The sequence below is a fragment of the Salvelinus sp. IW2-2015 genome, linkage group LG4q.1:29, assembly GCF_002910315.2.
Source record: "Salvelinus sp. IW2-2015 linkage group LG4q.1:29, ASM291031v2, whole genome shotgun sequence".
Lineage (NCBI taxonomy): Eukaryota > Metazoa > Chordata > Actinopteri > Salmoniformes > Salmonidae > Salvelinus > Salvelinus sp. IW2-2015.
The window spans coordinates 70558119-70572479 of NC_036842.1; the positions used below are offsets into that span (position 1 = coordinate 70558119).

Below are 14361 nucleotides of genomic sequence, written 5' to 3' on the forward strand. Positions count from 1 at the left end.
ACATATAAGTGTCTTATATCGGCTGAAAGCTTAAGTTCTTGTTAATATAACTGCACTTTCTAATTTACAGTAGCTATTACTGAGAAAAAATGCCATGCATTTGTTTGAGAGCTCCTAACATTTTTTTCYCCGCGATAGGTTTGATAAATTCACCTCTGAAGGTGAAATGTGAACTTAAATTCTGAAATCTTGCTCTGATTTATCATCCAAAGGGTCCCAGATATAACACGAAATGATGTTTTATTAGATAAAATATTTTTTCATATCCTAAAAAGGTCCATATAGCACGCACAATCAATTTTGTATTTCCACTCGTTCAATTTGCAAAGAAAGGAATCTGTGAAACTCTCACCCTAAACGTTGTTTCAACGAGTCAAATCACATTCGTATGTATTCCTCAAAGATCCTAGAACGTAACAAGACTTCACTATATCATTAGGGGTGTAGTATATCCTATTGGACACCAAATTTGGTCAGAGAGCGACGCCTCCATCACTTGAACGGCTGTATCTTTGTCAAATAAGCACCAATCGGGGTCAAACAAAGCTAGCTAGATGGCCAATGAGCTGGGCTTTATGGAAACCATGTATATGTTGTAAAATGTAGCTTCAAATGTTGAACTTTAATATGGCTACTAATACTTGGAAAGCTAAATCAAAGTCCAAGTATACCGATTTGACGATATTCTTGCAGAAAAATMGAATATGAACACGAATGTCTCCTTCACGATTTGCCCAAATGTACCTGGGGACTTCACACGAAGTCTTGAGGATCAGTTTATCATATGCATAGTCACTTTAACTATACATTCATGTACATAGTACCTCAATTGGGCCGACCAACCAGTGCTCCCGCACATTGGCTAACCGGGCTATCTGCATTGTGGTCCACCCACCACACGCCAACCCCTCTTTTACGCTACTGCTACTCTCTTTTCATCATATATGCAAAGTCACTTTAACCATATCTACATGTACATACTACCTCAATCAGCCTGACTAACCGGTGTCTGTATGTAGTCTCGCTACTTTTATAGCCTCACTACTGTATATAGCCTGTCTTTTTACTGTTTTATTTCTTTACCTACCTATCGTTCACCTAATGCCTTTTTTGCACTATTGGTTAGAGCATTTCACTGTAAGCATTTCACTGTAAGGTCCACACCTGTTGTATTCTGCTCATGTGACAAACTTTGATTTGATCAGTCATACTCCAAGTTATCCATCTGAAACTTTTCACATACACTGCTGCCATCTTGTGGACATTATTGGAATTAGAACCAGAATGATGGCTATAACAGTGACCTTTCTCTTGCATTTCAAAGATGGTGGTAAAAAAAAAAACTTTTTTTTTCTCCTTTGTATTTTCTTTTACCAGGTCTATTGTGTTATATTCTCCATTCAATTCACATTTCCACAAACTTCGGTGTTTCCTTTCAAATGGTACCAAGAATATGCATATCCTTGCTTCAGGGCCTGAGCTACAGGCAGTTAGATTCGGTATGTTATTTAGGCTAAAATTGAAAACGAGTGCTATCCCTATTAAGAACAATTTCTTACTTACAATGACGGCCTACCACAGCCAAACCCAGACGACGCAGTTTTTTTGGCAAGGAAAGTATCGGTCAAATGTAATCTGTGCTTTGCTATTGACGAACATGAATATAAAGTAAACCTATTTGTCAACAATCTCCTGATATACCTGACCAATATTGAAAAGTCAATGCCCCCCTTGCTAAAAATATTTAAGAATACTCATATCTAAGGATGTAGAATGAATGTGMGGGGGGGGGGGGGGGGATTTAATAATTGCAATAGGAAAAATAATAATTCAATCTACAGCAATTGTTTAAGTAGACCACAACAATATCAAAGAGTTAGGATGCTTCATAAGTTGCAACAAACAGCAAATATACAATGTGTACAAAACATTAAGGACACCGGCTCTTTCCATGACTTTGACTGACCAGGTGAATCCAGGTCAGTCACTTGTTAAATCCACTTCAATCAGTGAAAATGAAGGTGGGGAGATTTTTAAGCCTTGAGACATGGATTGTGTATGTATGCCATTGAGGATGAATGAAGATTAAGTGTCTTTTGAACTGGGTATGGTAGGTGCTAGTCGCACCGGTTTGTGTCAAGAACTGCAACGCTGCTGGGTTTTTCACGCTCTACAGTTTCCCGTGTGTATCAAGAATGATCCACCACCCAAAGGTCATCTTGACAACTGTGGGAAGCATTGGAGTCCCTATGGAACGCTTTCGACACCTTGTAGAGTCAATGCCCCAACGAATTGAGGCTTTTCTGAGGGCAAAAGGGGGGGTGCAACTCAATATTACGATGGTGTTCTTAATATTTTGTATACTGAACTTTATCCCATTACTCAACAATATGAAACCCGATCTATTTAAGTGTCGTGATGTGACTACCATTGATGTGATGATGGCTATTCATCGAATAATCACATACCACATTCAATTATTACGCAATGAAATTAATCATATAACAATTAAGTCATTATCTGGAGCACCACGGGAAAAGTTTATTTAGCGAGTGTTTCCTGAGTTAACGCGAATATCTTTATACTATCTGTCATCCATTAATTTGCTCCTATTTCAGTCTCATTCTGAACMTCTTAGTATCCTATAAATCTGCATAAACCCTAGTCTCCATGATGAATGAGCTTACACAAATTGACTTTGTAAATATATAATTAACTAATGAATTAAACACACACACACACACAGTAGATTATACACTGAGTATTAACACGATGCAATAAAGTCCCTAGTGGACTAACCCGATATGAATGCAATGTACATAAAGTCAGCAAAAAAAGAAACGTCCCTTTTTCAGGACCCTGTATTTCAAAGATAATTTGTAAAAATCCAAATAACTTCACAGATCTTCATTGCAAAGGGTTTAAACACTGTTTCCCATGCTTGTTCAATGAACCAAACAATTAATCAGCATGCACCTGTGGAACGGTCATTAAGACGCTAACAGATGGTAGGCAATTAAGGGCACAGTTATGAAAACTTAGGACACTAAAGAGGCCTTTACTGACTCTGAAAAACACCAAAAGAAAGATGCCCAGGGTCCCTGCTCATCTGCGTGAATGTGCCTTAGGCAWGCTGCAAGGAGGCATGAGGACTGCAGATGTGGCCAGGTCAATAAATTGCAATGTCCGTACTGTGAGACGCCTAAGACAGCGCTACAGGACGGACATCTGATCGTCCTCGCAGTGGCAGACCACGTGTAACACCTGCACATGGTCGGATTGGTCGGATTCACGTTTATCGTCGAGGGAATGAGCGTTACACCGAGGCCTGTACTCTGGAGCGGGATCGATGTGGAGGGTCTGGGTCGGTGTGTCACAGCATCATCGGACTGAGCTTGTTGTCAMTGCAGGCATTCTCAACGCTGTGTGTTACAGGGAAGACATCCTCCTCCCTCATGTGGTACCCTTCCTGCAGGCTCATCCTGACATGACCCTCCAGCACGACAATGCCACCAGCCATACTGCTCCTTCTGTGCGTGATTTCCTGCAAGACAGGAATGTCAGTGTTCTGCCATGTCCAGCGAAGAGCCCGGATCTCAATCCCATTGAGCATGTCTGGGACCTGCTGGATCGGAGGGTGAGGGCTAGGGCCATTCCCCCCCCCAGAAATGTCCGGGAACTTGCAGGTGCCTTGGTGGAAGAGTGGGGTAACATCTTACAGCAAGAATTGGCAAATCTGGTGCAGTCCATGAGGAGGAGATGCACTGCAGTACTTAATGCAGCTGGTGTCTGTTAGCTGTACCCTGAATAATAATTTAACCGTTCTAAGACCACTGTCCACATCGGCAGCAACCCGGCATGTTTTGGTCTCATATGTAACATTTTTAGGAGTCCTTTTATAAGCACTCTGGCAAAAGGGGTGTTCCATCCTTTTGGCATAATGTCTGTGCTCACGTGGGCGTGGTTACTGACTGTGTAAAACTTTACATGAAAGATAATTCTCATGTAGAAGGCTAAAATAACATTTCATCTTCTCACAAATAGTTTAATCATAAGTTCCACAACATTTGGATCTAAATCTGATAACTGGGACATATAAATRTGTAGAGTTATCGTTATTTCGTTATACCGTCCTTAATATCACAAAACAACAAATMATTTGACATGYTTATTGTTTAGAGCCCCACTAACCATTTACCACATTATTTACGTTAGAAATATTGTTTCAATGTCCAACCTTTTGATGTTACGGTTTTGGCCAAGTGTCTCTCTGTAACACTCAAATGAAATGTTCAATACTGCAGAGCCCAGAGTTTGAAAGGTATTTTACTATCCGGTTGTGAAGTCATAAAACCGGGCCAACTTCATCCTTCTCCCCCTCTGCGGTAGAGAGAGGGTGCTGAAGAGCTGACCCACTAACCTGATCCTTTGGGTCCTCAGGAGAGTCATGACAAATGGAACAATCTTCCCATAAATCTTACAGGTAGAATAAACCTCTTCAGAATGGCAGGCTCCCAAAGTTTTTATAATTATTCTCGGTAATACCAACTACCCAACCGAAGACAGGCCTTTAAAAAGGTATACTCATCCATAAGACTTTATGGGCAAATACAACTCATAAAATGAACAGGGACATCTCCATAAAGGTGGTTTTAACCTTCCAGACTTGGAATTGTATCAACTTGCCACCCAAGGCTTTTACTTGAGACCTACTGTTAAATGCACTAAAGAGGAACAATGGTACATATTGAAGATATACATATTAACAATATGGAAGGAATTTAAACCGATTCTACTTGAACCAATATTGCTTCCAAAAAACCCTATTGAACAATCCTTGGATACCTTTTTCAGAATGCACCAATACATTTGCTCACATGGGAAACTAAAGGCATAGAAACCGTGAATTACTTGGTAATAGGAGATAAATACATTTCCTTGATAGGATTTAAAATCTATTTTGCACTGACCATTGTAGATATTTTCAAATACATGAAACTTATAAACAAGTTTCAATATCAAATCTTGGGAGAATTCTATTTGAGTCAGAAAAGGATATTCATATGATGGGTAAGAGATACAAAACCTTGCAGAGAGCCTAACTGACACCCGCTTAGCAAAAAATATTAGCTATTGGTACCAAGACTTAAAAATAACTGATATTCGATGGAGGGAATGTTGGAACAACAATGTATGCTTAATCCAATATAAACTACTGTATTGAGTTTACTTTTAATCTGTCTGTCTGCATATGTCAAGACATGTCATATGAGAGTGCAGTGAGATACCCGATGGGGTATATACTGAAAATCAACCAATCCTCAATCGTTAAGACAATGGAAAAATCATATGCTTCATTATCTAAATATTGAAAGAGTGTGTGAGGGAGAAGAACAAAATGGTGCAATTTGAGTACGGAGAGTAGTGCAGGCACTGGAGATAAGGGGTTAGAACAAGTGGTTATTGTTTGTACATATCTGTATGTTGTCTTTTGTATGTGTTGTATTTATTTATTTTTTGATAAAGAGAAAACATTTTAAGAATAAGCCGCCTCTTATTTGCAGCCATGGGCGATATCTCAATAGGAMCTGAGCCATCATCAGTATTGTGGAATAATTATGTTAAAGGGAAATGTTTCAACGTCATATTCATCAGCACCACCCCAACATCAACATATGTGAATATTGCGCATATCTATGTTTTATAGTAAGAAGTTTCCAATGACATCATTGGTGTGCATTGTGATTTTGCCTAATTGGTTGTCATTGCAAACACTTATCTTAATTTTTTTTTTTACTACAAAACATTAATGTTGAATCCAAGATGGCGTAGCAGTCGGACGTGTGTTTGTATTGTCCTGTATTGTCCTGTCGCGTGTAAATAGTAAATAGTCTTCGTATTTTTCGTATACATTTCGTATATATTTTAATTTCACTTTCCATCTAGGAACTGAATATACATTCCTACATTCCGCCTCACCCAATGTGGTACGGACCTGCTATTTTTTTTATACTTTAGAACCGTAACCCCAAGCAGAAGCTAGCCAGATAACTAGCTACTAGCTAGTAGTCAGTGTTGCCACCCGCGGTCTTCACCCCAACTCGACACAGCCAGCTTCAATACCGGGCCAATACCTGCCAGTCTGCAAGCGCGATATCAACCCAGAGCATATAGGACTGCTTTTTCTCTACCACATCACCGGATTCCTGACGCAAGCTCTGGACAATTACACCGTATCATCACAGCTAGCTAGCTGCAACCGAGTGGCTACTACTGGCTAACACCTCTGTCCCGAAGCAAGCACCAGTTAGCCTTGAGCTAGCCTCGAGCTAGGCCCATCTGCCGGCTAGCTGAAGAGGTCTACCAGCGAATTCTTGGGCTACAATACCAGCTACAAGCTAATTTAGACATTTTTTTTTTTGCCGCTGCTAGTAGCTTTTACCTTCTGCACAGACACCAGCCCTGTTATTAGCCTGGATATTACTCACCAATTTACCAGCATCGGACTGTCTCTCGACACCAACGCCGGATTCCTGCCGTAATCCCTGAGCCACTGCTTCGATCCTCACAGCTAGCTTGCGGCTAGCGCACTAGCGCCACTGCCACGAAGCTAGCACCAGTTAGCAAACACAATTCTACAATTCACAACCTCTCTTTCGCCATCGCCATCTGGCTTGGATTCTCTGTCGACACAACCACGTCTGAGCAGACCCCTCCGTCTGAGCAGACCACCCCCGGGCTACTAACTTTAAACGCCGCGTGCTAGCTTAGTGGAGGCCTCCTCTGCTCCATCTACGGCTGCCCCCGTGACACTATGATCACTTGGCTACATAGCTGATGCATGCTTGACTGTCCATTAATTCACGGTACTCCATTCTGTTTATTTGTGTTTTATCTGTCGGCTCTGTGCTTTAACTCAGGATCTGTGTGTAGTTAATCCGCCCTCTCTGCCTAGTCGTCGCCATTTTTACCTGTTGTTGCTGGTTAGACTAGCACCCTGTTATTGCTGCTGTTATCTTACCTTGTTTTTTAGCTAGCTCTCCAATCAAGACCTGCAATCACTTTTATGCCTTATTGTATGTCTCTCTCAAATATCAATATGCCTTGCATACTGTTGTTCAGGCTAGTTTTCATTATCATTGTTTTTGTTTGCAATGGACCCTGTAGTTCCACTCTCCGTACCTCTGATACCCCCTTTGTCCCACCCCCCACACATGCGGTGACCTCACCCATTGAGACCAGCAGTCCAGAGATACAAACTCTTATCATCACCCAGTGCCTGGGCTTGCCTCCGCTGTACCCGTGCCCCTCCATACCCCTGTCTGCACATTATGCCCAGAATCTATTCTACCACCGCCATAAATCTGCTCCTTTTATCTTTGTCCCCAACGCTCTAGGCGACCAGTTTTGATAGCCTTTAGCCGCACCCTCATCCTACTACTCCTCTGTTCCTCGGTGATGTGAGAGTAAACCCAGGCCTGCATGTCCCCAGTCACCCTCATTTGTTGACTTCTGCGATCGAAAAAGCCTTGGCCTCATGCATGTCAACATCAGAACCTCCTCCCTAAGTTTGCCTTACTCACCGCTTTAGCACACTCTGCCAATCCTGATGTCCTTGCCGTGTCCGAATCCTGGCTTAGGAAGGCCACCAAAAATTCTGAGATTTCCATACCCAACTATAACACTTTCCGTCAAATAGAACTGCCAAAGGGGGAGGAGTTGCAATCTACTGCGAGAGATAGCCTGCAAATTTCGTCATACTTTCCAGGTCTATGCCCAAACAGTTCGAACTTCTAATTTTAAAAATTAACCTCTCCAGAAATAAGTCTCTCACTGTTGCCGCCTGCTACCGACCCCCTCAGCTCCCAGCTGTGCCCTGGACACCATCTGTGAATTGATCGCTCCCCATCTAGCTTCAGAGTTTGTTCTGTTAGGTGACCTAAAACTGGATATGCTTAACACCCCGGCAGTCCTACAATCCAAGCTTGATGCCCTCAATCTCACACAAATCATCAAGGAACCCACCAGGTACAACCCTAAATCCGTAAACATGGGCACCCTAAAGACATTATCCTGACCAACCTGCCCTCCAAATACACCTCTGCTGTCTTCAATCAAGATCTCAGCGATCACTGCCTCATTGCCTGTATCCGCCACGGGTCCGCGGTCAAACGACCACCCCTCATCACTGTCAAACGCTCCCTAAAACACTTCTGCGAGCAGGCCTTTCTAATCGACCTGGCCCGGGTACCCTGGAAGGATATTGACCTCATCCCGTCAGTTGAGGATGCCTGTCATTCTTTAAATGTTACTTCCTCACCATATTAGACAAGCATGCTCCGTTCAAAAAATGCAGAACCAAGAACAGATATAGCCCTTGGTTCACTCCAGACCTGACTGCCCTCGACCAGCAACAAAACATCCTGTGGCGAACTGCAATAGCATCGAAGAGCCCCCGCGATATGCAAATGTTCAGGGAAGTCAGGAACCAATACACGCAGTCAGTCAGGAAAGCAAAAGACAGCTTTTTCAAGCAGAAATTCGCATCCTGTAGCTCTAACTCCCAAAAGTTCTGGGATACTGTAAAGTCCATGGAGAACAAGAGCACCTCCTCCCAGCTGCCCACTGCACTGAGGCTAGGTAACACGGTCACCACGATAAATCCGTGATAATCGAAGACTTCAACAAGCATTTCTCAATGGCTGGCCATGCCTTCCTCCTGGCGAATCCAACCTTGGCCAACAGCCCCGCCCCCCCCCGCTGCTACTCGCCCAAGCCTCCCCAGCTTCTCCTTTACCCAAATCCAGATAGCAGATGTTCTGAAAGAGCTGGAAAACCTGGACCCATACAAATCAGCTGGCTTGACAATCTGGACCCCCTATTTCTGAAACTGTCCGCCGCCATTGTCGCACCCCCTATTACCAGCCTGTTCAACCTCTCCTTCGTATCATCTGAGATCCCCAAGGATTGGAAAGCTGCCGCGGTCATCCCCTTCTTCAAAGGGGAGACACCCTGGACCCAAACTGTTACAGACCTATATCCATCCTGCCCTGCCTATCTAAGGTCTCGAAAGCCAAGTCAACAAACAGATCACTGACCATCTCGAATCCCACCGTACCTTCTCCGCTGTGCAATCCGGTTTCCGAGCCGGTCACGGGTGCACCTCAGCCACGCTCAAGGTACTAAACGACATCATAACCGCCATCGATAAAAGACATTACTGTGCAGCCGTCTTCATTGACCTGGCCAAGGCTTTCGACTCTGTCAATCACCATATTCTTATCGGCAGACTCAGTAGCCTCGGTTTTTCTAATGACTGCCTTGCCTGGTTCACCAACTACTTTGCAGACAGAGTTCAGTGTGTCAAATCGGAGGGCATGTTGTCCGGTCCTCTGGCAGTCTCTATGGGGGTACCACAGGGTTCAATTCTCGGGCCGACTCTTTTTCTCTGTATACATCAATGATGTTGCTCTTGCTGCGGGCGATTCCCTGATCCACCTCTACGCAGAGGACACCATTCTATATACTTCCGGCCCTTCCTTGGACACTGTGCTATCTAACCTCCAAACGAGCTTCAATGCCATACAACACTCCTTCCGTGGCCTCCAACTGCTCTTAAACGCTAGGAAAACCAAATGCATGCTTTTCAACCGTTCGCTGCCTGCACCGCACGCCCGACTAGCATCACCACCCTGGACGGTTCCGACCTAGAATATGTGGACATCTATAAGTACCTAGGGTGTCTGGCTAGACTGCAAACTCTCCTTCCAGACTCATATCAAACATCTCCAATCCAAAATCAAATCAAGAATCGGCTTTCTATTCCGCAACAAAGCCTCCTTCACTCACGCCGCCAAACTTACCCTAGTAAAAACTGACTATCCTACCGATCCTTGACTTCGGCGATGTCATCTACAAAATAGCTTCCAACACTCTACTCAGCAAACTGGATGCAGTTTATCACAGTGCCATCGTTTTTGTACTAAAGCACCTTATACGACCCACCACTGCGACCTGTATGCCCTAGTCGGCTGCCCTCGCTACATGTTCGTCGTCAGACCCACTGGCTCCAGGTCATCTACAAGGCTATGCTAGGTAAAGTCCGCCTATTCAGTTCACTGGTCACGATGGCTACACCCACCCGCAGCACGCGCTCCAGCAAGTGTATCTCACTGATCATCCCTAAAGCTAAAACCTCATTTGGACGCCTTTCCTTCCAGTTCTCTGCTGCCTGCGACTGGAACGAATTGCAAAAATCTCTGAAGTTGGAGACTTTTATCTCCCTCAACAACTTTAAAAATCTGCTATCCGAGCAGCTAACCGATCGCTGCAGCTGTACATAGTCCATCTGTAAACTACCCACCCAATTTACCTACCTCACCCCCCATACTGCTTTTATTTATTTACTTTTCTGCTCTTTTGCACACCAGTATCTCTTCTTGCACATGACATCTTGATGATTTATCACTCCAGTGTTAATCTGCTAAATGTAATTATTCGATTTATTGCCTACCTCATGCCTTTTGCACACATTGTATATAGATTCTCTTTTTTTCTACCATGTTATTGACTTGTTTATTGTTTACTCCATGTGTAACTCTGTGTTGTCTGTTCACACTGCTATGCTTTATCTTGGCCAGGTCGCAGTTGCAAATGAGAACTTGTTCTCAACTAGCCTACCTGGTTAAATAAAGGTGAAATAAAAAATAAAAATTAACACGCCATTTTCACATACTTTTGTATTTACCGTATGTGGACACCCCTTCAAATTAGTGGATTCTGCTATTTCGGCCACACCTGTTGCTGACAATTGAACACAGCCATGCAATCTCCATAGACAAACATTGGCAGTAGAATGGCCWTACTGAAGAGCTCAGTGACTTTCAATGTGATACCGTCATAGGATGCCACCTTTCCAACAAGTCAGTTCGTCAAATGCCTGCCCTGCTAGAGCTGACCCAGTCAACTATAAGTGCTGTTATTGTTTAGTGGAAATGTCTAGGAGCAACAATGGCTCAGCCGTGAAGTGGTAGGCCACACAAGCTCACAGAACGGGACCGCTAAGTGCTGTAGCGTGTAAAAATCGTCTCTTCAGTTGCAACACTCCCTACTGAGTTCCAAACTGCCTCTGGAAGCAACGTCAGCACAATAACTGTTCATCGGGAGCTTCATGAAATGGGTTTCCATGGCCGAGCAACCGCATACAAGCCTAAGATCATGCGCAATGCCAAGCTTCGGCTGGAGTGGGGTAAAGCTCGCCACCATTGGTCTCTGGAGCAGTGGAAACGCATTATCTGGAGGGATGAATCATGTTTCACCATCTGGCAGTCTGACGGCAGAATCTGGGCTTGGCAATGCCAGGGGACCGCTACCTGCCCCAATGCATAGTCCCAACTGTAAAGTTTGGTGGAGGAGGAATAATGTTCTGGGGCTGTTTTTCATGGTTCGGGCTAGGCCCCTTAGTTCCAGTGGGAAGGCCCTAGGGAAAGGAAAATCCTAACACTACAGCATACATTGACATTCTAGACGCTTCTGTGCTTCCAACTTTGTGGCAGCAGTTTGGGGAAGGCCCTTTCCTGTTTCAGCATGACAATGCCCCTGTGCACAAAGTGAGGTCCATACAGAAATGGTTTGTGGAAGAACTTGACTGACCTGCACAGAGCCCTGACCTCAGACCCATTTTGAACACAGTTTGGGATGAATTGGAACGCCGAATGCGAGCCAGGCCTAATCACCCAACATCTAGTGGAAAGCCTTCCCAGAAGAGTAGAGGCTGTTATAACACTGAAGGGGGACCCATGACTTTGGAATGAGATGTTCCATGAGCAGGTGTCCACATGTAGTGTATGTTGGGGTGCTGCTTTAGATGATGAATATACATTTAGAAAAAATATGYAATGTCCCATTTTTAAGTTAAGATTTGAATAGAGAAAGCAAATCRGAGAGCAGCACTGCCTTTCTTTTGATCCTATCAGTATGGGCACTATCCTCTTTTAGAATCTGAAATGCTTACATGCTCATCTCTAACATGTYGGCTCAGCATTCCCGAACAGTCCCATTTAAGTCAGAATGTTGAACCAACTTAATTTCTACTTATATTTGTCTGACGATTTTGGCCCGATGTCGGAGGTGATCTTAGACAAAATATCCACAGGGAAGTGTTATCAACCCAACCTTCAGTGCACTGGTCTGTATATCGGTTTGTTTTTCCGGTTTTGTATGTTCAATACTGATGCAACTCGCACGTGATAAACACTTACACAATATGGCCAAGCCTGACCGAACCACAGACCGAACGCCGTCCCACAAAATCAGCTGGCAAATTTCACAAACACTTACAGCTGATTGCAGGAAATGTGCTTCGGTCAACTACGTTCGGTTAAATTTGGCTATTGTGCATCACATGCAATGCGTCAGGAGATTGAACACACAAGCGACAGAACCTACCTGCACCGCAAAAAGTCGGGTAAACAACACTTTTCTGTGGATACCCCATCTCRACCACCTACTGTCAAAAGGACCAACAGCACGGACAACGGTAAAGTAAGTGTAAATATCATTTTATTCAACATTCTGGTTTGTAGAGACCCATGCAATTTAAAATATATATTTTTTCCCTCAGACTGAATATCCATGGTGTAACCATGGCAAGTCTGATGTTTAGGCAATATCGACACATGCCTCAATGATGCACTGAGCGAACTGCGTGGTGTTTTGGGAAACATGTTACATATTTGGCAGTTGTAGGAAAGATGTATTGTGAAAACACTTGCAAGCCTAAGTTCTATTGGTAAGTCGGACCCAGGTTGTTAGCTAGCTAATGAGGTTAGATGACTGAATAAGGTGTAAACGAATGCCCACGAGTGGTTTTGGAAAAGCCTGCGAAATGGTTAATGAATGTATAGCCAATTCACGATAGAAAAAAAACATTGCGCCAGTAATGTGGGTCATATCTTTTATCTCTAGGGCACTTAAAGTGCTAAAGCGAAGCCTAATCATTACAACAATTATCGATGTGATTTTTATATTTTTTGGCTCACGGTGCTCCCAAGGTAAAATGTCAGGTCACACAGCAAAATATTTAAGAGCATATATGACTGAAATGGTCACACTTTAGAGCCCTACTCATAGGTCTAAAATAACACTGTTCCTCCCACCTCAGCCCATCCACGACCTGAAGTACTCTGTGGTGAAGCGCTCCCTGCTGGGCAGTGTGTCAGATAGTGGCTCTGTGGTCCTGTGGGACGCCAACACTCAGAAAGAGCTGCACGTATTTGATGGAGCCCACAAGGCCCCCGCCTCGGGCCTGGCCTTCTCCCCAGCCAATGACCTGCTCTTTGTCACCGTGGGCCTGGACAAGAAGATCATCTGCTACGACACCTCCAGCAAGATGTAAGAAAATGGGATTTAGTATTGACCATCACAAGTATAGAGACATACTGTATGACTGAGAGAGAGCCTGTTACGTTGGTGTTTTTGTGCAAGCTGCTTTTGTTGCGGGTCAAACACATTGAGGGTCAAAATTTTGAGGGTCAAACACATTCACATTTGAAATGACCTTGTATTTTTTTCAATGATGCGGTCCTTTACTAGTAATTAGTTCTTCAACAGCGCAAAGGGACTTCAGAGCTGGCTCTTTTGCTTTAATGTAGTCTTGACATTTTGTGTTTGTGTGCTCTCTCTCTCGCAGTGTTCTCCGCAGCATGCGTGTGGAGTCCCCATTGACCGCCATTGACTTCACTCCAGACGGGGCAGGCCTGGTGGTGGGCTCCACCCAGGGCAGACTGTACCTGTACGACCTGCGCAACCTCAGCGCTCCCACCAAGACTGCCACCGCACACAAGACCTCCATCACCAGCCTGCGCTTCCAGAGCTCCCAGAGCAGACACCTCAAGGTAGGCTACACACCACAGCGCTTTTTCAATTCAATCCAGTCAGGGATTTAAAAGTCCTATTCAAGATTTGAACATTTTTAAATGTTACTTTTCAATCCCGCAAATTGAATTTTCTTGAGCTGAGTTCAGAGGAAATTTTAGTTCGGGACCACTGGTGTACTGTGACAGAGACAATGATTTTGGGATGCCATTTATCTGCACAAGGAGGCACGCCAAGACCATGTGGGTTTTCTTTGGTCTGTTGTGCATATTGTATGGAATGAACTAGTTTTACCTTAATTAGTGTAAATGAGTTGACAGTGTTCTACTTCACTTGATAGGAAATGTTGTAACCTTTCGTCATTACAGTAATAATTTTCCCAGAGTGATGCACTTTTCCAGTTCAGTGTGTATATCTTGACAGCATGTGCTGTAAGCTCTGTATTGTGTGGCTATGGGCTGGGCTCCTGACTAATAAAGATGCATC

The 14361-nt window shown here is 43.8% G+C and overlaps 1 protein-coding gene across 3 annotated transcripts in view; it reads left to right on the forward strand.

The window, feature by feature from the left end:
• The window catches only part of nedd1 (NEDD1 gamma-tubulin ring complex targeting factor), a 31603-nt gene that overhangs the window by 13765 nt on the left and 3477 nt on the right, over positions 1-14361 (forward strand). For all 3 annotated transcript variants that reach the window (XM_023985574.2, XM_023985575.2, XM_023985576.2), the window contains exons 6-7: positions 13163-13392; positions 13691-13895. In XM_023985574.2, coding sequence (XP_023841342.1) covers positions 13163-13392; positions 13691-13895 — 435 coding nt within the window. The remainder of the gene's footprint in view (positions 1-13162; positions 13393-13690; positions 13896-14361) is intronic.